This window comes from Alnus glutinosa, chromosome 6 (assembly GCF_958979055.1).
Source record: "Alnus glutinosa chromosome 6, dhAlnGlut1.1, whole genome shotgun sequence".
In the NCBI taxonomy this organism is placed as follows: domain Eukaryota; kingdom Viridiplantae; phylum Streptophyta; class Magnoliopsida; order Fagales; family Betulaceae; genus Alnus; species Alnus glutinosa.
Window position 1 is genome coordinate 29,759,371 of NC_084891.1, and position 24,121 is coordinate 29,783,491.

Below are 24,121 nucleotides of genomic sequence, written 5' to 3' on the forward strand. Positions count from 1 at the left end.
AACAATTTTTTTCCTAAGAAATAATTGTATCCTATTTTTGTGTAAAAGCAATTTTTTTTTTCTAGAAAATAATTGTATAATCATATATATTCATATATATAATAGAGGAATCATTTAGAGGAATGTATAATATTAAGACAAGTGGCATTCCATTAAAATGACAAGTGCACCAATTTTTGTGTAAAAGCATAATATTCAGAAAAGTGGCATTCCATTAAACTAACAAATGTACCTATTTTTGTGTAAAAACAGTTTTTCTCCCTATAAAATAGTGATAAATGATCCCTACACTCATTTCTCACAACAGCCCCACAACAAGCTGACGTGACTGGTAATATTTTATTATTTTTTTACAAAAAGAAAACAAAACAAAACAAAAAAAATAATAAAGTATTACCAGCCACGTCAGCTTGTTGTGGGGCTGTTATGAGAAATGAGTGTAGGGATCATTTCTCTAAAATAACTGTATCTTATTTTTGTGTCAAAACTTTTTTTTTTGCAACAAACCCAGATGCGCCTTCTCAACAAGTACATATTCCCACTCCGTTTCTTCAATTCTAATTTCCCTTGGAATTCGTTTTCCTACCATCTACAAATCATGTGCAGAAGGGTCCGTACGTGCAAACAACAAAATAATAGCTGTTTCTAAGCACTACTTGAAAATTTTGTTTGACCCGAATAGAACGCATGTTTTCACAAATATTCTACACCATCGGTATAAGAAATATAATATAAAATATATATTCTTTTTCTATTATTTGAGTTGGTCATCCGTTTTCATTTTTTTTCCCTTATTTTATGTTCTAATTTATATACAAAAAAATACAATTCTTTTTCTATTATAGAAGTATTTTTCCAGTTTTTGTATGTTGTCCATTTTCATATTTTGTCATTATTTTCTGTTCTAATTTATATATTATTTTTATTTTTGTTCTAAAAGTAGTTTTTTTTTTTTTTTTAAACGTTATATATGCAAAGGATGGTCGGGAAAAAAAAAATCTCTATTAGACATAACTTCTTACTATACCTATGAGGCTATGAATTCATTGGAATCGGGGAAAACATACAAAAAAAATGAAAAGACAATTATTTTTATAATATGAGTATATTGTTTTCATTTATTGTCTTTATTTTATGTTCTAATTTATATATTATTATTGACTTTTGTGCTAAAAGTATTTTCTTTTAGAGTAATGATTCACTACCACCTAAATATACAACTTTTTACCACCTTGTCTATGTGGCAAGGTGGTCCCTCACCTTAATTTATTTTTAAAAAATTAAGAGTAATGATTCACTACCACCTAAATATACAACTTTTCACCACCTTGCCTATGTGGCAAGGTGGTCCCCCACTTTAATTTATTTTTAAAAAATAAAAAAACTCAAAAAGTAGTGGGGGACCACCTTGCCACATAGGCAAGATTGTGAAAAGTTGTATATTTAGGTGGTAGTGAATCATTACTCAAAAATTAAAAAACTCAAAAAGTAGTGGGGGACCACCTTGCCACATAGGCAAGGTGGTGAAAAGTTGTATATTTAGGTGGTAGTGAATCATTACTCTTTATTTTATGATATATATGTGAAGGAAGGTCTCTCTCTCTCAAGAAAAAAAAAAAAAAAAAAAAAAAATCTCATTCTGGCAAGACTTCTTCCTATACTTATCAATTTCATTCAAACCGGAAAAAATATACAAAAAACATAATTCTTACGGTTCCATCCTTTGTCCTTATTTTTGTTTTTATTTTTTTATTTTATTTTTTTATAAGAAGAGTCCGTTAAGTAAACCGTGAGTTTAAATCGTAAACTGTAAATTTAAATCACTTTGTTTTTTGATAGATAATATTGACTTTCAAGGTTTCATATGAACGATAAAAGTATACATAAAAGATAACTCTATTCTAGTATATTAGTATTTTTCATTTTTTTGTCTATATTTTATATGATTCTTTTCTTCTGTTTCCGCTTTTTGTCCTTATTTTTTTTATGTAATACATATATTATTTTTCATTCAAATTGCTTATTTTATCTTTTGTAAATTTTACACCAAATCCCGAAAAATGATGGTAACAGAGAGTTTCTTATGATTGTTTTTTGTACGAGGTATAATGATTTTTTAGTTTACACTGTTTATTGAGTAGTTTTTCCTTTTTACTTTGTGTAATGCAAATTGTTTAGGTGCTTAACAAAACTAGCATTCAAGGTTTCATTAGAACCATACAAATATACAGAAAATACAATTCTTTTTTATTGTATTAGCATTTTCCATTTTTTTTGGTGGTTTGTCTTTATTTCCCGTGGTTATGTTATTCTATTTACGTTTTTTATCCTTATTTTCTCCTTTAATTTATGTATTATTTTTAATTCAACTTGCTTATTTTTCATTCTTTCTATAAAATTTACACTGAATTTAGCGAAATGATGGCGATAGATAAAAATAAACTACATATATTATATTTTATTATTGTTTAAAAAGTAAAAATACATAGAATTTGATCTTTATTTAGGAAAAAATTAGAGTCTTTTCACTTTCATAGTCTGATTCCTCTCAAAGTTATTTAATTCCCAAACTCTTAAGGTTTGGCGATGTTCATAAACGCAACCTAATAGACCTAGAAGACTTATTTCTTTTGAAGTCTTATTCGTTTGCAATTCTTATCCAGCACCATGCTAAACTTTTGGCAGTTCTTCATGAAATTAATTATACTATCCCTTTAAAATAATTTGGTACGTTAGAATTGAAATAGACATATCTAAAATCATTTAATGATTTCTTAGTCTCATACCAAATTAAGATTTGGGAAACAATATATGTTATACGCAAATAATTTATCATGGTCTAATTTGTTTAACAATTTAGAAAAAGGTTGGTTATTGTTAAGTATATTATTTTTGTTATTTTTTTGTAAATTTAAATCTGAAAATAATAATAAAAAAAATTAAAAACAATCCGTGCATTGCACGGGTTACATGCTCGTAACTATAATGTGTGAACCAAATATCTGAAATCAAAAACACAATTTAGAGATGATTAATTGCTGAAGACTGATCATACACCACACACTATACATCATCTGATCCAGATTGCACGGCCCAGAATCACCAACACATAACCCAGATTCATCAAGAGAAGCGGTTTACAAGGGAAGAGCTTAAATCATAATTAGAGAGACTGTCCAAGATGGAATACATTCTTGGCGACAGAAATCAAGGCAGTTTGGCTCAAAGAAGGGACAGTAACACTAAATTTTTTTCTCAGATTGGCGAACTAGCATAGAAGAGATAATTCTATTGGAGAAATGAAGGTTGATGACAATGTTCTTACAGAGGAGGCAAAAGTTAATGATGAGATTGTGCAGTTATGTTTTAATATGGAGAAATGCTAGAATATCTCTCAGTATTTTTTTGGTGTTCTCCTGTAATGGCATATATGTAATTAAAAAATTACATCTATGTCATTTTGGATGGCACAGAATACAAATGCAATTTTTTAATAAAAAAAATTACATCTATGCTATTATAAAAGAATACCAAGGGAAGACAAGGAGATGCTCTATCATTTCTCTTTAATCTGTCTAAAGAGTCAAGTTTATTGGATAGCGGGATGGATGATTCTAGATAGTTTTTTTTTTTTTTCTCTGATTATGTTTATTATGTTTGGTTGTGTGAATATTCATATTGTTCAAACACTCGTAAAACTTCAATTGCAGAAAAAGAAACAAAAAAAAAAAAAGTATCCAAACTACATGCATGACCAACAGTCTCTGCCATGACCGTCATTTTTCTTCGAACGCTTCCTCATTCTTTTCATCTCAAACTCTCTCTCTCTCTCTCTCTCTCTCTCTCTCTATATATATATATATATATATATATATATATATCTCAGTATAAATGCAAATCTACATCAAAGGAAAACGCTTCAATCTCTCTTTATACATCTCAACAGATGGAATAGTAATAAAAAAAAATGTAGCCAAACTTACGCAGTGAATCAGATCGTTCATTCTGTAGTTTGTAGTGAGTAGGATTTTTCATTATTTATTGAGTAAGATAAAAGGAATATAAAAAAGCATAGTAAAAATGTCAAACAATAAACAGCCTATTTAACGTGTTTGCAAAATATATATTTCTGGAAATAAATATCAAAAAATGTTATTATATTCTTAGTTTAAGTTCTGAGACTTTGATTTCCAACATTCATTTCAAATTTTCACTTTTTAATTCGTAAAATCTCGCCCTAACGAGGCTTATATGCTAGTTTTAATAATTATGTTAAATGTACACCCCTCTAATAATAGGATCTTTTCAATGTTAAGTGAAATAGAGCGAAACTATTTTATAGTTGGTATTAAATTTTACATAATTTAACGGTGTATAGAATAATGTCACATTATTTAAAAAATAAATAAATGACGTGATAAGATAAATAACACATAGCCCCTAAATGTTGTGAAATCTAACATTATCTATGAAATAGTTAAACAACTTCTCATCGTCTTTATTCGGGTGGAACACTCATTTGTTTCTCAACGTCTTTTTGTCTTTGAGTTCTACCGACCCATAAGTGTCATTCTTCTGTAAAGAATTAATAATCTCTTTCTGCATGACTCTCATCTTGTCCTTACGAGATTGTATTTCCTAAAATATCTTTGACTTCTCCTCACCAGTAAACAAAATATAATTAGAATCACGGTATTTGGTTGATGGACGAATGCTCCCTGATAGACATCCTAACCTGAGGCTCTGATGGCGTAGACTGCTCCCCTGCTCTACACCCTCTGCGTCTCTGATGCATCAACCTCATAAAAAACTACTGGCTCAACACCCTGGCACTATCCGGAGACGAGGAGACAGATGTAAGTTCATGAACACCTTCAACGTCGCGTTTCAACGGTGTTAAATTTTGATCAAATTATAATTTTAAAAGTTACATATGATATTTGAGAGAACACAAAGAAGGCTCTAATCTTCCTTATTGCAGTACTCTTTTAGTTGTAAAACCTACTAAATCCAAGCAATATGCGTCTTTCTTTACATCAAAACACTTGAGTACATGCAAAACATATGTAAAAAGAAAAGATCAGTCATTTCACAGCCAACTTGGCTCTGGCATGGCCTCGGTTGATTTGAAATTGTTCGGTAATGCCAAGATGCGCCATAAGAAGCCAGACATGGGTGAGGAGCTCCCCGCCCTTTGAAAGCTGTTGAGCATGATGATATCCTCTGCAGTGACTAGCAGCGTAACCAAGGATCTCAATCCACACGTTACAAACAAACTCCCACTTCTTCTCTTTCTCCACCATTTTCTGCAATTGATTTGCAAGCATACACCCATCGAATAGCACGGATTTGCTCCTGTCCCCTTTCACCTTAGTTGGTTCAACTTCAGTACACACCTCAAGCAGCATTGTGGGAAGTTTGTCCTTATTTTTTGACGATAAACCATTTTCCTTGGAAAATTCCTTGGCCTCCTCACAAGTATCTCGAAACCTGATCATCCCAATCCCAATTGGCAACATGAAAGGACGCAAGACTAAAAGATACAACATGTAGTCCGATAGGTTCTTGCTCCCTTGACAAGTCGGATTTTCGGCAGCGAAGTCTTCCCCGCCATCTGAGTGATAGCAGAGATCAGTAGCAATGTGCCAGATAAGAATGCTTTGGTCGAATTCCACCTGCTCAGTGCTCCAATCGAATGAGGAGGAACATTTATATTGTTCTTCTCTGAAAACAAGACCGCCTCTGGCACTACATAAAGACGCGATATTCTTGTCGTACTCTGATTTTTGTTTGTTGATCTCTGCTTTTTCTTTGTCGACCTCTGCTTTTTCTTTCTTGACCTCCGCTTTTTCTTTGCTGTCCTTTGATTTCTTCAGGAAGTGCTGGAAGATCAACTTCTTGATATCGCTAGAGATTTCTTCGCAACGGTATTTATACCAGTGCTTCTCCAATGTTTCATAAAGTGGTAAATGTTTCACAATCTTTTGGGCACATTTATCATCCAGAAAAGGCACGGGGTTGCGTTTAAGGGAAAAAGTTAGCAAATTGTACTGAGCCAAGGAATTTGACCACCTCTTTTTGTCAGAAGGTAGAAAAGAAGGGATTAGTTTAGAGACAGTGTTTCCAAAACAAGAAATTAACGGAGAAATGATCGGTTGAAAACAATATATCAATCGGGAAACCATGGGCTGAAAACAGCAAAAGTTTCGAGAAAACTGAGATTTCCGCTCACTCAACCATAGCTTTGTCCTGTCAGAGAGTAATAGCAAAATGACAGCATAGAAATCTAAAATAATAGCTCCAGCCAGCAATATGTAAGTAATGATGAGATCAGTCCGCAGGTGATTGCGTTTCTCAACAATCAGGAACAGCACAAACACTATAATAGTGATTGAGGAAGTGATGAAGCGGAAAATGCATCCCCACTTAGTGTATGTAATAGGTGCCTTGGTATAGAAAGCGTCATACCCGAATCCAAGTTCTATTTCAACTAACGTAAAAGCACCTTCCCATTTAGTGGATTCCTGGAAGTAGGACTGGCTCTTGTCTCGGTCCTGGAAGCTAAGAATCAGATCCACAAAGAGCCGCTTGAAACTCTGGAAGAAGTTGTTCGCATCATGCAATAATTTCCCTGTATCAGTGGTACTGTTGTTACCATCATTGCGACCATCGGACTGGTGAGAAACCTCGATCACCTCATCAGCCAACACATTAAACCCCTCCTCCTTTTTCAAAGCGAATTCCTCCATGAATTTTGCATAACTTGGGCCAGGATCAGGAGGATCGAGCAAGGAATCAAGAAACTGTTCACGATTTGCAGATCTCAAGGCTAATGACCTTTCTCCATACTTTACTAACCCAGCAAAAAGCATGGGAATGGTGAGGAAGGAGAGCCAAGTTCCACTCCAGGCCGTGATAGTGACATACAGTGCCACGCCCGTCTGGACACCTAGTCCGAGCAAGTGCCTTATCCACAACTCATTGTCTGCTATAGCATAAGCAGTAATTGTGTCTGGGCCGCCGAGGTGTAACAGCAGAAATGGTGCCCAAAATGCCATGAGCTCATCATCGTTGGTATTGGTTACTAACGATTCAGCACAGGTGCAGGAATTTCCTTGTTTATTGGAGAGGACACCAAGCGCAACAGTTGCCACCCAGTCTGCCATTAGGTAGGCTGACCAAATACACAATCTGAGCCAAGCTCTTGGATTGTACTTTCTGCGGTTGCCCATCATAATCAGTAATATTTGCAAGCTGAGGCTGATGAGAACCAGTATTCGTAGCTCCCAATCGTCCCATAGTTTACGCACCGGTTCCGGGAACACTTCAACGAGTCTCCTCTTGTCCACAAAAAGCCAACCGCTCAAAACTGAAAACAAAACAACACAAGTAAAAACACTTCGGCAAGAACACCATATTTATCAAGAAAAATAAGTTCAATAAATATCAAAGGCTATGTTTTGGTACAAAAACATAAACTGTAATTGAATTTTCGTGGTTGAAGGTGCATTACTTGTTAGTAGCATCCTCAGCTAGTTCAGCTTCCGTGATTTGTGAATTAACTGCATTTCCTGGGAATGAAATTCAGGCATGGAGTAAGAAACAGACCAACTATTTGAAACGAAATGCTTTACTGTTGACCTAAAGGGGAACTTAAAAAGAAACTCGCTTGTCGCTACCTACTGCTGACAATAAATTTAATTTGGCCTTAGTTGTAATACTATTTTCTAAATTAGAGATAAAAAAATTGTTAATTTGGGCGTAAGGATTTATCTCTAGGACAAATGGGTTTGAACAACACTTAAAGCAATTTTAGTTTTGGACATATCTATCGTTTGTCAGAGTAATCAATTAGTCTGAACTTTTGTGTCGTACGAGATGGGTCATTATACATGTGCACCCGTATATTTAATGTCAAATTTAAAAAAAGATTGACAAAAAATGAACGTATACTCATCTCTCGTTTTGACGTCTCCTCTTTTTCCTCTTGCAAGCCCATGGGAGTCCATGCATCTCTAGTTGCCATTCAGGAACTTCTATGATTTCGAGCTCCCAGAAGAGCGCAAACATATACTCCTTCCTAAAGCTAAAAGCAAATGAAGACAAGAACTAATTCAAACAGAAGTCTTATAATCACCATCCAATTATGAAGCTCAGGAAAAGGAAAGTCACCATTCACTATGTTCCTAACTCCAAGATATGTTTCAATTTTTCATTGCTTACCCATCTAGAAAAAAGGAAAGTCACAACAAAATTGGTATAAATACAAACGTCTTCCGTGTGTATTCTGCATTATAGAAAAAAATGACCAAATATTCTCTTTTGTTTCTTCCGACTTCATATATACTCGGTTGAAGTTCTTCCTTGGATTTAGTATTGAGTTTGTTGGCTCTGAACTAGTGACATTTGCTTCATGAGACGTGGTTTTCAACCGATTAAGTTCTCAATTGAACGTAAATTAGGTCAATTGCATGGATCAATTTTACATTTTTTCCTAAAATTAATATGATTTTTAAAATCATCATTAAATGAGAGATAGATCACTATTAAGTTTTTGAGACAATACTAATTTAAAAAGCTATATTAATTTGGGAAGACTCAAAGAGGACATAAGTCATTCTTATAGCATTACTCCTCTTTTTTTCCCAGCTAACGTATTGTGTTTTGAGTGACTTTTTTTATTAGTCACTTCAAAAAAAAAAAACACTTAAAACATATCACATTGCTCCATTTGTACAAGTTTTATTTTTGTGAGCCTATTTAGACTGCTCTAAGATTTTTTCAGTCAGATTTATGTAGTCCTTGTAGAATTTTATTTTATTTAAAAAAAAAAATGAAAGTCAACAGTTAAAATGTTGAGCTGGATTATGGGCTTTGAAAATATGGATAATTATTTTTTTAAAAAAAAAAAAAATTTTGTACTTTTGCTAAATGTTAATTAAATATTTGCCAAGGGAAATGTGAAAATGCTCCCGAGCAACAGCCGATAGCTGGTCCAAATTCAAATATAATTGTGTCTTTTTTTAATCTCAAAATTGAACTTTATGTTTTGGTGAAAAGAGACTTCGTAGATTCTAACGAATTTCTCTCCTCAAAAGTCAAAACAAGTGATAAAGACACTCACTTTATATTTTAATCTCAAAATTGAACTTACTCGACTTTTTTTAGTTTTTTACAAATTCTTTTTTAATATTTTTTTGGGTGCAGAAGTTATGGACGTAATCATTCGTTTTTGCACCCAACCCAACAAATACGAGGGATAAAGGAGCAAGATTCTTAAAAAATCATTTTTGCTTTTTCATTAAAAAATTATTCTTTTATTAAAAAAAACCTGCTGGGGCTGACAAGTTAGCCCTACTATCATTTTCCGGGATAAAGACACCCGCTTTGTGTTTTATTGTTTTAGTGAAAAGAGATTAGGGCCGTTATAATCCCCTCTCCTCTTGCTTTTCTTATTTTTACTCTTTTTAAAAAATATCAATTCAAAACAATTTTAACTTTTTTTTATCTTTTATATCACATCAATAATTTTTTATTATTATTTAAATAAAAAAATTTACTACAAAAGATATCTACTTTTTCATATAAATTTTTTTTTATTTTATATCACATCAATCACTCTTTACTCACATTTAAAAAAAAATTCTACTATAAAAAATAGGGAAGGAGATTATTAAACGGGAAGCTAGATTCTTACGGATTTTTCACCTCAAACAAGGGATAAAGACACCCACTTTATATTTTATTCTCAAAATTGACCGTCGGAATCTAGAAAGTCTCTTATCACCTAAACACATGCTCTTCACGTGAAGAAATCTTAACAAGATTCTGAAAATTGTGATTATCGACTCTGCAACTGTTTGTTAATATTTTTTGGGCTGGCTGTTTGTGGATAGTTGTTTTTTTTTTTTTTTTTAAGACGAAAGTAGAACTTTTATTAATTATCTAAAATATATACAAATCACCACCAACAAGTGTACACAGAACAACACTATTAAGGTGTGTACCCCAAGCTGAGCTAGGCTCATACCAATATATCAATAAGCAAGAAAAACCACCCAAACAGAGCTACAAACAAAAAATAAAAATGCCACCCAGACAAAGCTACAAACAAAAAATAAGAACACCACCCGAAACGGCGCGTGTAACACACATGCCATATCTGGAAGACACCCCATCAACATCAACCACCAAAAGTCGCTGGACGCCACTGAACCACAGTAAAAGGAATAGAGCATGGCCCTCACGCGTGTCCCAGAATGACAATAAACCTTGGCGCGTGAAGGTTACACGCCGAACACCATCTTTCCAGCCATAGTAACCAATAGCTAGAGCTGCTAGACCATAAGACCTCGATGACCAAAGCTGAGAAGCGCGTGTCAATCAAATGACAATGGAGTTTCACATGTTTGACCTCACGACATGCTTAAAACGTTGAGGGACGGCCAATTGGTGGATAGTAGTTTGGTATAATAAAAGTTGCCGACGTCGATCCCTCAATGAAATTGGAACAATCAAAATAGCTAAAAATAATAATATATATATATATATATATTGGCTAATCCTTGAGCACTTTTTTTTTTTTAATAAAGCTCTACATTCAACTAATCAAAATAACTAAAAATTTGTTGAGCTCCTACTGTATCCAAGAAAAAAAAAAAAAAAAACAATTTAATTATCTCTATTCTTTGAGAATAGTAAAAATAGATATAAAAAGAACTCTTTCCTTTGACAGTAGTAAAAGTAGATAAAAAGAACATTTTAAGAAAATAATTTCTATAGAGACCTGATACAGAGTAGGTATTTTTGTCTCCTCTAATGAAAGGATGACACAAATGATCTTGGAACAAAAAAATCAAAATAAAAAAACGAAAAACACCAAATTATTTGTTATTTTCAACTAAAGCCACACTTAAGAGCATTCTTATTATACTCATCAAATTTTATTTGTCAAAATCACTTTCACTATTTTATCTATCAGTTTGTAGAAAATTTATGTCCCTTTTTAAAACCACCACAGCAACTTTACTATTTTTGCTATCCACTTTCACTATTTCATTTAAATGTTTTGTTTTTTTCAAAGATTTCTATACTCATTTTATAACATTTATATTTTTGAATGTTTGTATTTTCCTAATAGATATATTTCTGAATACTTGTCTTATTATAATGGTCATATGTTTAAAATTTTATTTTTTCTAACGATTGTAGTTTTTATTTTTTAATATTTATCTTGTCTTAACGATTATATTTTTGAAATATTTGTTTTATACTAACAATCATTTTTTTTTTCTAATGGTCATATTTTTAAAAAATCCTTTCAATATAAACAAACATTAGGATAAGAAATAATAATAAAAAAAAAAACAAATAGAGAAAGAGAAATAAACGTTTGCTTTGAGTAGGAAAAAGAAAAAAAAAAAAAAAACGGGTAGAGATAAATTTTATTACTCTTTATACTTTGTGAGTGAATAGTACTTACTAGACAAAAATCATCATTTTGATGAGGCTACTGGGGAGAAATTTTTGTGATTTTTAATGATTTGGCTCATCAAATAGCTAAAATAACCATTTTGAGGAGTCTACGAAAAATACTCTAATTAAATATTATGAATGACACATGTCGCATTTTTAGTTTTATTTTTAATTAATTGCTCATCTCCCGTTTGTTCGAACCGGAGAAGAGCCTTGACCACGAAAAACTTGCCTCCTCCTGATTCACTTTTTTTTTTCTTTTTGTTTTTGGTAAATGGTTAACTTATCTATTTGTCTCACGCGACATTGGCATCGGGATCAAAAGAACACAGGATAAAAAGACAAGGATGAGAAATAATTGTGCTGGATCTGTCTCAAATATACAATAACCAAATTAATGATTAATTTCTAGCAGAAATGGTGCCCAAAATGCCATGAGCTCATCATCGTTGGTACTGGTTACTAACGATGCAGCACAGATGCAGGAATTTCCTTGTTTATTGGAGAGGACACCAAGCGCGACAGTTGCCACCCAGTCTGCCATTAGGTAGCTAGGCTGACCAAATACACTATCTGAGCCAAGCTCTTGGATTGTACTTTCTGCGGTTGCCCATCATAATCAGTAATATTTGCAAGCTGAGGCTGATGAGAACCAGTATTCGTAGCTCCCAATCGTCCTATAGTTTCCGCACCCGTTCCGGGAACACTTCAACGAGTCTCCTCTTGTCCACAAAAAGCCAACGGCTCAAAACTGAAAACAAACAACACAAGTAAAGACATGCACTTCGGCAAGAACACCATATTTAATAATTTGTCGAGAGCATAACTGCTAATGTCAAGAAAAAAAAGTTCATAAACATAAACTGTAATTGAATTTTCGTGGTTGAAGGAGCATTACCTGTTAGTAGCATCCTCAGTTCAGCTTCTGTGATCTGTGAACTGCATTTCTTGGGAATGAAATTCAGGCATGGAGCAAGAAATAGACCAATTATTTGAGTATTACTTTGTTCTAATTTAGGGATAAAAAAAAAATATTAATTTGGGTGTAGGGGTTTATAAGGATTTATTTATTTGATCCATTTCTGATTGCTCTTATGAATGCTCTGTCACTTTTGTTTTTTATTTTCATGTAATTTCTCTTTTCCCCTTTTGCATATTGAATAGAAAAAAAAAAAAAAAAGAATTTAGTTTTTCTTTATTCAACTTGAAATAGAGTGCATCCTATTCCACTCTTTTTGGATGACAATAATAGCTGGTACGCACACTAGCAAGGTGATTCCAAAGACTTCAGTACAAGTTCCCTTTCAAGTTTTCCCTGTCAAATAATAAAAGTAAAAAAAATGTTTCCTACTTTTTATTGTTCTCTGAATCCTAATCCAATAAGATGGTGTGGATCCACCACAATTGGCCAACATTCATTAATCAACAGGATGGGATCCACCACAATTGGCCACATTCGACCCGCCAACGGAATGATTCCAAAGCTCTATCTTTTCGCTCCGTAAAGGGAACGAAAAAAACAAAGAAAGAAAAACATCATAGGTTTCCACTACCATATGATGTCTAGCGGCCCATTGATTTGGTAGTGACACCACAGACAGACTTCTGTAGTGCTAGTGTCAAAATATGATCAGTTTCTACTTGATTTGATTTTTCCTTGACTCCTTTGTTTCAATCACATGGTGTGTGGAGTCCACCGCAATTAGCCTCATTCAACCAGGCAACCGAATCTAAAGCTATCGCTTTTCAAAGAAAAGTCTAAAAGCCAAAACAAAAATTCCACGCACGTGATAATCATGACAACCGAATTCTTCTTAGGAAAATGCTATATTTTTATGATTTTTTTTTTTAAAAGTGGTTCCTTTTTCAAAATAAGTAAATCTTATAAAACGTCATTTGAGAATAAATTTCTAAGAGAAAATTTTGGTTTTTTTTTTTTTTTTTAATTCAATCTAACAAATTCTCTATTTTCTTATCTACTTGCTTTTAAATATTTTATTATTATTATTAATCATTTCTCAATGAAGTATCATAAATAACATATGACTAAAAAAAACAACCATTCTCCATACAATAATGCTATTCACCAAGGCAAATAATAATAATAATAAAAAAAAACCAAATGGAAAATTTTTTAAAAAGAAAAAAAAAAGGAAAAAAGAAAAGAAAAAAAAGCTGAAACATACATTAAAACTAGAGAAGACACATACCTGCTACGTTGGGTCCACATACCTGCTATACGATAAATGTCCTGCAATTTTATTGAAATTGTAAATATATGAATTACGTTAATTTAATTTAATTTTTTTTTTTTGTATTGAATAGTTTGAAAAATTTTACTTAATAAAAATTAGATTGGACAAATTACTAAGGCATCCAAAAAAAATCATTTTAAAATATTTTTTCTTTACTTTTAAAGAAATATTTATTCTTTAGTAAATTAAAAGACAACTTTTTGTTTAAAATTTCTTTACGACGGAAAACGCAAGCATCTGATTAAAATATATGATTTTACCTTTTTAATAAAGAATATTTTTTACGTTATTTATTCAAGATAAAAAAACAATATAAATTCACGTAATTTGAAAATATATAATTTTATTGAAATGGTTGGGATGTTGATCCTGCAAAAATATGCATTTTAAAGCTAATAATATGCTGGAAAGAAAGAGTGCTCCTACACTGCTGGAGTTGCTCTCAAACTAACAAAACTCGAACTGCGTGCTCGGTCTTCAACTTAACGCTTTACTCTTCACTTTACCGAATCGAAAGCTTTGCTTCTGGAATCCTCTATTCATCTTCTCCCTTTCTTCTGAAATAAACCCTAAATCAGACATCTCCGTTCCAGAATACCTCTTGTTAATTCAGAATTTCAATAGACGAGTAGGGGCGGGCAAGGGCAAGACGTACGTCTCGGTAGAAAAAAAGGAGAGCCGGTCGAGCTAGGCCTAAAAAATTAAAAAGCTACCTTGTAGAAGTTTTGTTCTCAAAACTTTTGTAGGGGCGGGCAGCTCCGTGGCAGGAGAAAATCAATGGATTTTGTGGACGTTGTGGAAGTCGTTTCTGCAATCATAACGCAATTCAAAGCTCATCAGATAAATCATGAGGTAGAGGCGGTCGCAGAAGCTCTAAGACGGATTAAAAATGTCTTCAGCTACGATGAACTTAAGTCGTTGGAAGATCTTCTTGGTCTTGTTTACAAGATGGAGGATTTCGCTGACAAGCCTTTCTTGCGGAGAATGCATTTAAGGAGAATCGGCTTCGCTAGGAGGTACATTTACATCCTCCTGAGGTTGAGTTTGAACGCTAAAGTCGACTTCGGCCATGAGATGAGGGAGTTCGTAGTCAAGATCAATCGCATTATTGAGCCCCTCAAGATTAAGGAATTAGGTGTGAGCAGACAAAGCCATCCACGTGAAGAATCAGACGTCGTTGGCTTGGAAGAGGACAAAGGAAATCTGGTGACTTGGCTAACTGGCACTTCCGTCGCAGATCTTGGGCTTCTCTTAATCTCAGGCAAGACTGGCTCGGGCAAGACTACCCTTGCAAAGGAAATATGGAAAAGTAGTGAGATTCAAAGTCATTTTAAATTCTGCAAGTGGGTTTCTGCCTCTGAAGACCCTAATGGCAATGTCTTCCGGAGCATTTGGGCGCCGCCGATCACTGAAGATTCAACGGATGATACCGATATGCAATCTATCGAAAAAGAATTGGTAGCGGAGATCCGTAAGAATTTGCAGGAGAAACGGTGCCTGGTAGTGTTCGATGGTGCGAGGTCAGGTCTTGTCAATATATTCGCACGTTTTGACTTACGATCAGACGAAGGTAATGGTAGCAGGTTGATAATGACTACTCGGGGATACGTCTACAACGACTATGGCGATGCAAGAGTGAAGCCTTGTAAGCTGGAGCCGTTAAACGATGAGGACGCATGGCATTTGTTCTCGAAAAATGTACGCTTACCAGATAATGTTCAGTTCTCTGATTCAGAAATACCCCGGTTGAAAGGAAAGTTTAGAGATATATGCGAAGGCATACCTTCGGCAATCGTGGTGCTTGGACGTTTTCTATCGACAAAAAATTACCAACAACGATTGGCAGTTCTTGAGCATGCAATTGACAACCAAAATGAAGTCTCGGTCTCAAGCACCCTGGCCTTCATTAATAGTGATATGACATTCGGGATGAGGCGTTGCCTGCTTTATTTTGGGTTTTTCCCAAAAGGATACGAAATTCCAGTGAGAAGGTTATTGCGTTTATGGCTTGTAGAAGGGCTTCTTACTGATCCACGGGAACCAACTGTAAATGATCCACTGGAATGGGATCCGGAGCAAACTGCGGGAATGTATCTGGATGAACTAGCATACCGAGGGATGATTGAAATAGCATGGAGAAAAGACGGGAGTCCCAAAACATGCCGAATGCTTGGCATCCTACATGATCTCTGCTTGCGAAAAGCAGAAGATATATTTGGCCTTCTCCACATCCACCCAACTACGCCACATCACGAAAGTAGTAGTGATCGGGCAGCATCTCCATCTCCCAAGTTTGGTGTTCGCCGTGTTTCTGGTGACATCAAAAAGTATTCCAGTAAAGACTCGCACATGCAACATCTGCGCTCTTACTTGTCCTTCAACACTCAAAACAAAGATACGCCTGCGGAAGAAATATACAACTTTCTCCGTGAAGTTATTGGTCATCGAGCCTTTGGAATGCTCAAGGTGCTTGATCTAGAACGTGTTTACAAACCTAAATTGCCACATAATCTGGGGAAACTGTATCTCTTAAGGTACTTGGGTTTAAGATGGACCTTCTTGGATACCCTTCCACACTCTGTTAGTGAGTTGCCCTCCCTTGAAACCTTGGATGTCAAGCACACCAATATAAGCTCTCCACCCAATTCTATTTGGAAGATGCAACACCTGCGGCATCTGTGTCTTAATGAGATACGCCTTGACAAGCCTGTGGGAAAGCACGGTATTTCTCTTATTGGGCTCCAGACGTTGTGGGGATTATTTGTGGACAAGAAGATTCCAGTGAAGAATGGTTTGGATAGATCAACCGATCTCAGGAAATTGGGTCTGACATTTCATTTAGACTCCGTTGAAGAATTAAATAATTTAAATGAGTGGATTGGAAGTCTGAAAAACCTTAAATCTTTGAGGTTAAGATCCAAGAACGAGAATGGTAGACCTTCAAAGCTCGAATTAAAGCCTCTATCAGGCCTAAAGAATCTCACCAACCTGTATTTGCTTGGAAACTTACCGGAGCTCTATGATGACTACTTTCCGCCGAGTATTCTAGTTCTTACTTTGTCGGTATCAAAGCTGAAGGAAGATCCCATGCCAATCCTTGCGAAGCTGCCAAAACTTTATTTCCTTGGGCTATTGGCCGATTCCTACACTGGGAAGGAAATGGTGTGCCCGCGTGGCGGCTTCCAATCACTTACAATTCTGAAGCTCTGGATGCTAGTTGAATTGGAGACGTGGACAGTGGCGGAAGGAGCAATGCAGTCTCTCGAAAAATTGGAAGTCCGATGCTGTCACAAGCTGAAGGAGCTTCCAGGCAAGCTAGATCTGAGCTACATCGACACAATAATTTTAACGAACATGCAAAAGGAATTTTTAGTCAATGTTCAAGCCAAAATTCCCAAGGAATACTCGAGCATCCTCGAAACTCAGCAATTGCGAGCTGTGCGATGTCACTGTCAGGATGATGTGAATCAGGTTTCGATCCATTAATCCCTCATTTACTAGCGATTGCCTGAATGCTTTTCTCATTTCCCCTCTTCTTTTATGTAGTTAATTATTAGTCTTGAAAAAGAAGAAAGAGAAAAAAATATATTCTTTCACAGAAAAGTTTTTACTGACATTAATTACAGGTTTGACGCTTGTACGGTCACTCATCTATTTGCTTTCAGGAGATTTCTGGCTTGTGTTAAAAGCTTGGAAGACTAGTTGATCACTCAAGGAGCTGCGCGCTGGCCGGCCACCCGATCGAACCCCCTTTGCTAATTGTTGTTTTATGTCGTTGCTATTGATGTTGCAATGATTTTGTTCTTGTTCTTGCTGCTGCTGCTGTTGTGTTTTCATGGTTGTTAAGACAGCCCTGCTCTTTATTTTGTTAGGAACATTGAGTGATTGTTCGATTTGTTTCTCGTGTGATTGTATGAGACTTCATTTATGTCCTTTTCGGTGAAGCAGTATTAATATATTATCAAAATAATCCTCTAGCAGTTGAAATTTCTCTCAGATTAGTACGTTTCTGATGACATGCATTTATGATTTATCTAACAAAGTTACTAGCGAGGGGAGAGAAAATATGTAATGGGTTTTTCTTAGTTTTATATATATTTTTAGTAATTTGTGTATGAAAATATGATTGAAATGGATATTTGGTGAAATATGTATCGAAGATGACGTTGATACATATTTGAGGTTGCCGGGATGTTTGGTAAGCAACACACCATTTTCTTATTTATTCACTTTTTTTAAAATTATTTTAATTTTTTTTTACTTTTTATATCACATCAATAATTTTTTTTATTACTATTCAACTAAAAAAATTTATTACAATATAAATTTTTTTTACTTTTTCATACAAATTATTTTTATTTTATATCACATCAATCACTTTTTACTACTACTAAAAAAAAATCAATTCAACAATCTTTACCAAGTACACTTGTATCTCCAAGAATTCTTATGGACCCAATCGGTTACAACCTGTTTGGGTATGTTTGGCAAGTGAGTGTGAGTTGAATTTTTTTGGAATAGTAGTAAGAAGTAGTAGATATAATATAAAGTAAAATTAATTTGTATGAAAAAATAAAAAAAATTTATATTGTAATAATTTTTTTTATTTAAATAATAATACAAAATTATTGATGTGATATAAAATTATAATGTTTTGAATTTAATTGTTTCTAAAAAAAAGTGAAAATAAAGTTATAATTTTCACTCTCCCCAAACAAGCCCATGACAGGCTGTTTCCTAACAATCAAAACGCATAATAATTTCTCTACAATTACAAATAAAACGTAAGACTACTACTATTAAAGGACCCTAACCTAACAGACCCACTTGATAGACCCATTAATGGCCCACTAACCTATTAAATGCCCATTAGATAATACTCATTGCAAAATATTATAAATTTGTATGGACAGCAATGCTATTCGTATACTAAACGAATCCATAAAAAGACAGGACTAAAATTAGGTGTTCTTGGGCTGCCTGGGCGTAGGCAAGGCCCAAGGGCACCTAAGCCAGCCGCCACTCTGTCCTTCTCAGCGTCCTCCACATCGCCAGGCCCACCGGCAATCTCATCCACGAAAAGTGCATTTAGATCTTCTGAACCAAAAGGTAAAATTACTATAAAAATATGAAAAATATAATTTTATCTTTATTTTTAACCAACTGCTCTTCTCCCGTTCATTTGAACCGGAAAAAAAAAAACTTGTCCACAAAAAATTGTGCTGGATCTGTCTCAAATATACAATAACCAAATTAACGATTACCTTTTAGATTTCACTGCTATTTATATTGTAGTGATAAATGGTCAGGTTTTATGTGATATCTTTATCTTAAAAGCTTAAAGACGACATAAAATAATAAATTTAATTATTTAATTAATATTTTTTCCATCTCATATGTGGGTTTACTCTTTCAATAGATGGAGCCTAATATGTAAAATATTTAATTAAATGAGATGAGTTGACAAAGCTAGAATTTAAATTCAAGACTTCTGATATCATGTTAAATCACTACTTATTTTAAAATTTGAATCGAATAGAAATGAATAAATTTAATCGTTTAATCAATATTTTAACGATATATACTGTCTCTCTCAAGTTTTTGTCCAACTTAGGTCTCTCCGTCAAGTATTGTATTTTGTTTTGTTTTGTTTGTTTTTTTTTTTTTTTTTCTGAAGTGGGCTTTCGGTCAAGTTTGCTCACATAGAAGAAAAGAAAAAAAGAAAAAAAGAAAATGCTCAACCTTTTAATTTTTTTTCTCCAAAATGGTTTTCAGGAGATGGGGTCACATTTTCTAAAATACACATATTTTAAGAATCAATTTCTAGAAAAAAAAAAGAAGAATGCTAGATATTTAAATATTTCTTTTAGAATTTGGTTCTAATATAATGTGTTACAATTTTACAAAATTTATTATTTTAAAAAATATATAATAATTTTATAAAATTGTAATACATCATATTAAAACCAAATTCTGAAAAAAAAAAAAAAAAAGGAGTCTTGAATGTCAAGCCTTTCTCAAATTCATATGGGCAAAGGGAAGCCGATAATCATGTCAGTTAAAGGAAATTTGGACACTGCAACAGTAGGGGGGTCGACCGTCCGACGTTGGTCTTTCAAGAAAACAAATTTTGACGCTAGTATTCAATTCGAAATTGCTACAAAAATTTTCACACGCTAACTGGCGTCGCAGACTCGCAGCTTGCCGACGCTGCTACCATTTCAGTCTCTCTTCACTCTTTGCCTCGGGTTCTCTCTCGCGGGCCTTATCATGGCGTTTCTATCCCAGCGATGTCCAGGGCTTCTCGCGCGCTTCAACACAACCAGGTACCAGTCGCTCCACCTCTCTTCAGCAAATTCGTTATTTCCATTTCCGTTTTCAACCTTAGATATTCCATCAAACACCTTGGACGACCAGTCACCACGGAATCACATCAAGAACGAAACCGATCTCGACGAACGCTTCGTTCTCGAGCAACTCTCTGACCTCTTGCCAATCCCTCGTAACTCTTCCGCTCCGAACCTATTAAGAGACTGTAATCCAAGAAAACAAGCAGCACAAGTTAGGGCAGTTGATGGGTTTCTGTTGCCAGAAGAGAAATTACGAGGGGTTTTCCTTCAGAAACTGAGGGGTAAAGCTGCAATTGAGCACGCTTTGACAAACGTTGGGGTTGAATTGAGCCTTGATGTTGTTGCTAAAGTAGTGAACAGAGGGAACTTAGGTGGTGAAGCAATGGTTATCTTTTTCAATTGGGCGGTTAAGCAGCCGGCGATACCTAGGGACATTAGTAGTTACCGTGTGATTATGAAAGCGCTAGGGAGAAGAAAATTCTTGAAATTTATGATGGAAATGTTGCGTGAGATGAGGACCGAAGGCATTAGCCTTGATTTGGAGACGCTATCGATTGTGTTGGACAGCTTTGTTAGGGCTCATCACATGTCAAAAGCAGTAGGAATTTTCGGGAATCTAGAAGAGTTTGGATTGAAATGTGACACCGAGTCTTTGAATGTGCTTTTAAAATGTCTCTGTCTGCGATCCCATGTTGCTGCTGCAAATTCATTTTTCAATTCAATTAAAGGGAAGATACCATTTGATAGTATGACGTATAATATCATTGTCGGTGGGTGGTCGAAATTTGGTAGTATTAGCGGAATTGAGAGTTTGTTGGAAGCAATGTTAGCAGATGGGTTTAGTCCGGATTGCTTGACTTTCAGTTATCTTATACAGGGTTTAGGAAGGGCTGGTCGGATTGATGATGCTGTTCAGGTTTTTGAGGGCATGAGAGAGAAAGGTTGTGTGCCAAACGCTGGAGCTTACAATGCAATGATATCTAACTTTATATCTGTTGGAAACTTTGATGAATCTGTGAAATACTATAAGATGATGTTGAGTAATAAATGTGATCCAGATATTTTTACTTATACCAAATTAATTGCTGCTTTCCTTAAGGCCCGCAAAGTGGCGGATGCACTTGAAATGTTTGATGAGATGTTAGGGCGTGGGATTGTTCCCAGTACAGGGACTATAACCTCTTTCATCGAACCTTTATGCAGCTATGGTCCGCCCCATGCTGCCATGATGATTTACAATAGAGCAAGAAAAGTTGGATGTAGAATATCACTTAGTGCTTATAAGCTATTGCTTATGCGGCTTTCTAGGTTTGGTAAATGTGGAATGTTGTTAAATGTTTGGGATGATATGCAAGAATCTGGTTATTATTCAGATATGGAAGTTTATGAATATGTCATCAACGGACTTTGCAACATAGGGCATCTTGAAAATGCTGTACTTGTTATGGAGGAGTGCTTGCGTAAAGGTTTTTGCCCAGGCAGACTTATATATAGCAAACTAAATAACAAACTATTGGCTTCAGATAAAGTAGAGAGGGCTTACAAGCTATATTTGAAGATAAAAGATGCTCGTCGTGATGACAATGCCAGGAGATATTGGCATGCTAATGGCTGGCACTTTTAAACTGGCACGTTTGTCGGCAGCAAGTGCAGTTTGTTTATCCCCTGCTTTGCTTTTCTTGCAGCTGGTTCCATGGATGCTATGTGAAATAATTCTTCTAATAAGTATGTGCTCCTTGTTCTTTTAATCGCTTACCATAGCACCTGGTGTTTACTTTTAACACATTTTCCATGCAATAATTTTTCTTTCTGGTTTGAGAAACTTGTTTTCTGATATATGGGCATCTTACTAGGATAATAGCTGTTGCAGTGGTACATTCATTTTCATCATCTAAGGTTGGCTTATACGGTTTCATTGTGTGCAGGTGTGTCCTGTGATTGGACTATATGAGACATGCTTGCCAGCTTTAGCTTCAAAATGACTAAAATCCAACTTGTCAATCCGCTCTATAGATACATGCATGAAGGCTGTGAAGGGCCTCATCAGCTGGACATTCACCATATTGTCATCCAAAGGAATTATGCTTGTGTATTCCTTGCCTACCTCTTTGTTCTTTTGTTGTTCACAATGGCCTTCTATCTCTGCTTTATAAATGTAATTGATTTCTCACTTTGCTCCATTTTCCTTCTTTAGCTTCCTAACTTTTCCCTTGATTTTGCTATCTAGATAGAACTAAGTGAAATTGAATATGCATAATTGCAACCGAGTGCTATTTCCGGTTTGTATGTTTGATGGGGGGATGGTTTTAAAATACACATAATTTGTTGGAACGTTTCTGGTGCATGTTAATTTTTAACTTGATGTCATTTCTGGTGACAGGGAACGCTAGGTACCATTTTCCTTTTATTCATTCTTTTCAGTGCTTGCCTTGTCAAATCATATTATGGGACTCGTATTGAGAAAGGTGAAAAGCTAAGGGCTGATCTTGTATACGCATCATATATAGGACTATAATATAAAGTGAGGAGTAGCACCTTAAGTTTTGCTTAGAAAAAAAAGAGAAGAAAAAAGAGTATCACCTTAAAGTTTTAGCTTAACAATTAGTCAATTACTGCATTGCTTGCTGGCTTTATATAGACTAATTAAAAATATTTAAATTTCTTGAACTTTCTAAAATCCTATGGTGGCATCCAACTATTTGAAATCAACATGTAGATATAGCTGTCCCATGCACTCACTGCTTATTGTTGTTCAAACGCAGAGTCTGTTGTAATTATACCTGCATTTGGCGTGCAACTGGAAGCTCAATACTGGAGGTAGTTCTTTCATCTCACATGATACTTACAAATTGTATTATTACATTTTTGAGTAGCATGAAAGAAACATGAAAAGATGGCCGCATAGTTCATCCCTTCGTAATTGATCATTTTCTTCTATTCCTTTCATTTTATAAATTTTTTATTGTTAATCTACAGTGGGAGAGTTGTTCGTAGCTTTATTCCTATTGACAAAATACTGAAACCTGTCCTGAATGAGAATGTGACTCCATTCACTTGTTACTGGAGCCTGGCTTTGCTTGTCCGTGGCAAAAAAGAACTTATGTTAGCATTCAAGGTAAGACGTGTCACATGGCTGTTCTGTTTTATAGCTGGATATCATTGTTGTTAAACCTAACTAAAAAGAGCTCAATGTATCTCTTGTTAAGGCACTAAAAACTTCTGATGCCACATGGACAGAAATTTGGCAAGAATCGTGAATAATTGGCCTATTTGCCTGTTTAAACAGTTAAAAATAATAACTGGCTTTGAAGTCTTAGAAGTTCTTCATTTTTGTGAAATTTGGAAAATTATGTTACCTTACTGGATCATGAAAACTTCTTCTGCAGGCAGTACAACCACCGGTGAAACTGTTGGTTCCCATCTGGAAGGCTTTGTGTGCTGCCACTTATAGCGGAGAAACTACAGAATTTCCTGCAAAAGTTGATGAATAACATCATGCATGTTTATTGGTTGAGAAGCTGTTCTGTGGCTGTTCAAATATAAAAAGAGCACATGCTCTCTGATCTCTACCTTACTGGAGATGGAAGGCTGTCGTGACAGTCGTGTGATTCCAGGGGCGGGATGGCAAACCCATTATTAGTCAGATAAACTGAAGTGAGTAATGAGGGTTTTCGGTTGGCAATTGTCATTATCCTCTAACAACATGCTTAGGCCTCTTGGTTGCTGAGGATCCTTTGTCTGTCTAAACATTTCTCTGATATCTTATAATAATTTTTTAAAAAACAATTCTTATATCGATAAAACCACAATTATTATCATGAATTTTGGGCTGCAATCATGCTACCTCTGCGGCTGAAAATATTAAGGTCCTTGACATGTTTGCAATCTGATATAGCGATATTCGCATTCCGAAATGTTGCTATATGGCTCAATAGTCTGTTGTGGTGCCGTTGGGTGTTGAGCATTTTTCTTTTCGGGCAGGTCCAGGACAGTTCCGCAAATATCTTTGCAATTTCTTTTTTAATTTTTTGGTGGTCTGAA

At 34.8% G+C, this 24,121-nt stretch overlaps 4 protein-coding genes across 6 annotated transcripts; 3 read left to right on the top strand and 1 right to left on the bottom strand.

The window, feature by feature from the left end:
* Nucleotides 1-4,963: 4,963 nt before the first annotated feature.
* LOC133870975 (uncharacterized) lies at nt 4,964-12,465 on the bottom strand. Its single transcript, XM_062308291.1, has 2 exons — nt 12,374-12,465; nt 4,964-7,369 (listed from the first exon to the last, which is right to left on the bottom strand). Exons 1-2 carry the CDS (start codon nt 12,384-12,386, stop codon nt 5,085-5,087), a joined length of 2,298 nt encoding a protein of 765 aa, XP_062164275.1. The 5' UTR covers nt 12,387-12,465; the 3' UTR covers nt 4,964-5,084.
* Nucleotides 12,466-14,171: 1,706 nt separating this feature from the next.
* On the top strand, nt 14,172-17,694 carry LOC133870974 (putative inactive disease susceptibility protein LOV1). Of its 2 annotated transcripts, none has more exons than XM_062308290.1 (2): nt 14,172-17,201; nt 17,357-17,694. In XM_062308290.1, the coding sequence occupies exons 1-2, from the start codon at nt 14,508-14,510 to the stop codon at nt 17,360-17,362; spliced, it is 2,700 nt and encodes an 899-aa protein (XP_062164274.1). In that variant the 5' UTR covers nt 14,172-14,507; the 3' UTR covers nt 17,363-17,694. The 2 variants fall into 2 exon arrangements, with proteins under 2 accessions (XP_062164274.1, XP_062164273.1); XM_062308289.1 differs by having other exon boundaries at nt 17,396-17,694.
* A 2,086-nt stretch (nt 17,695-19,780) lies between these two features.
* Nucleotides 19,781-23,902, top strand: LOC133870104 (putative pentatricopeptide repeat-containing protein At5g43820). Of its 2 annotated transcripts, XM_062307154.1 has the most exons (6): nt 19,781-21,805; nt 22,006-22,235; nt 22,461-22,545; nt 22,843-22,897; nt 23,057-23,195; nt 23,467-23,902. In XM_062307154.1, the coding sequence occupies exon 1, from the start codon at nt 20,001-20,003 to the stop codon at nt 21,702-21,704; it is 1,704 nt and encodes a 567-aa protein (XP_062163138.1). In that variant the 5' UTR covers nt 19,781-20,000; the 3' UTR covers nt 21,705-21,805; nt 22,006-22,235; nt 22,461-22,545; nt 22,843-22,897; nt 23,057-23,195; nt 23,467-23,902. The 2 variants fall into 2 exon arrangements, with proteins under 2 accessions (XP_062163138.1, XP_062163137.1); XM_062307153.1 differs by lacking the exon at nt 22,461-22,545.
* LOC133871721 (uncharacterized) lies at nt 22,330-23,571 on the top strand. The gene is made up of 5 exons (XM_062309135.1): nt 22,330-22,359; nt 22,461-22,545; nt 22,843-22,897; nt 23,057-23,195; nt 23,467-23,571. The coding sequence occupies exons 1-5, from the start codon at nt 22,330-22,332 to the stop codon at nt 23,569-23,571; spliced, it is 414 nt and encodes a 137-aa protein (XP_062165119.1).
* Nucleotides 23,903-24,121: the final 219 nt, after the last annotated feature.

What these genes read in the sequence shown, in the direction of transcription:
- LOC133870974 (XM_062308289.1), top strand. Translation starts at nt 14,508, where the DNA reads ATGGATTTTGTGGACGTTGTGGAAGTCGTTTCTGCAATCATAACGCAA. An exon ending in GTCAGGATGATGTGAATCAG is followed by an intron (nt 17,202 to 17,395) that starts GTTTCGATCCAT and finishes ATTTGCTTTCAG; the next exon opens with GAGATTTCTGGCTTGTGTTA.
- LOC133870104 (XM_062307154.1), top strand. Translation starts at nt 20,001, where the DNA reads ATGGCGTTTCTATCCCAGCGATGTCCAGGGCTTCTCGCGCGCTTCAAC.
- LOC133871721 (XM_062309135.1), top strand. Translation starts at nt 22,330, where the DNA reads ATGCATAATTGCAACCGAGTGCTATTTCCG. An exon ending in GCAACCGAGTGCTATTTCCG is followed by an intron (nt 22,360 to 22,460) that starts GTTTGTATGTTT and finishes TTCTGGTGACAG; the next exon opens with GGAACGCTAGGTACCATTTT. An exon ending in TGGGACTCGTATTGAGAAAG is followed by an intron (nt 22,546 to 22,842) that starts GTGAAAAGCTAA and finishes GTTCAAACGCAG; the next exon opens with AGTCTGTTGTAATTATACCT.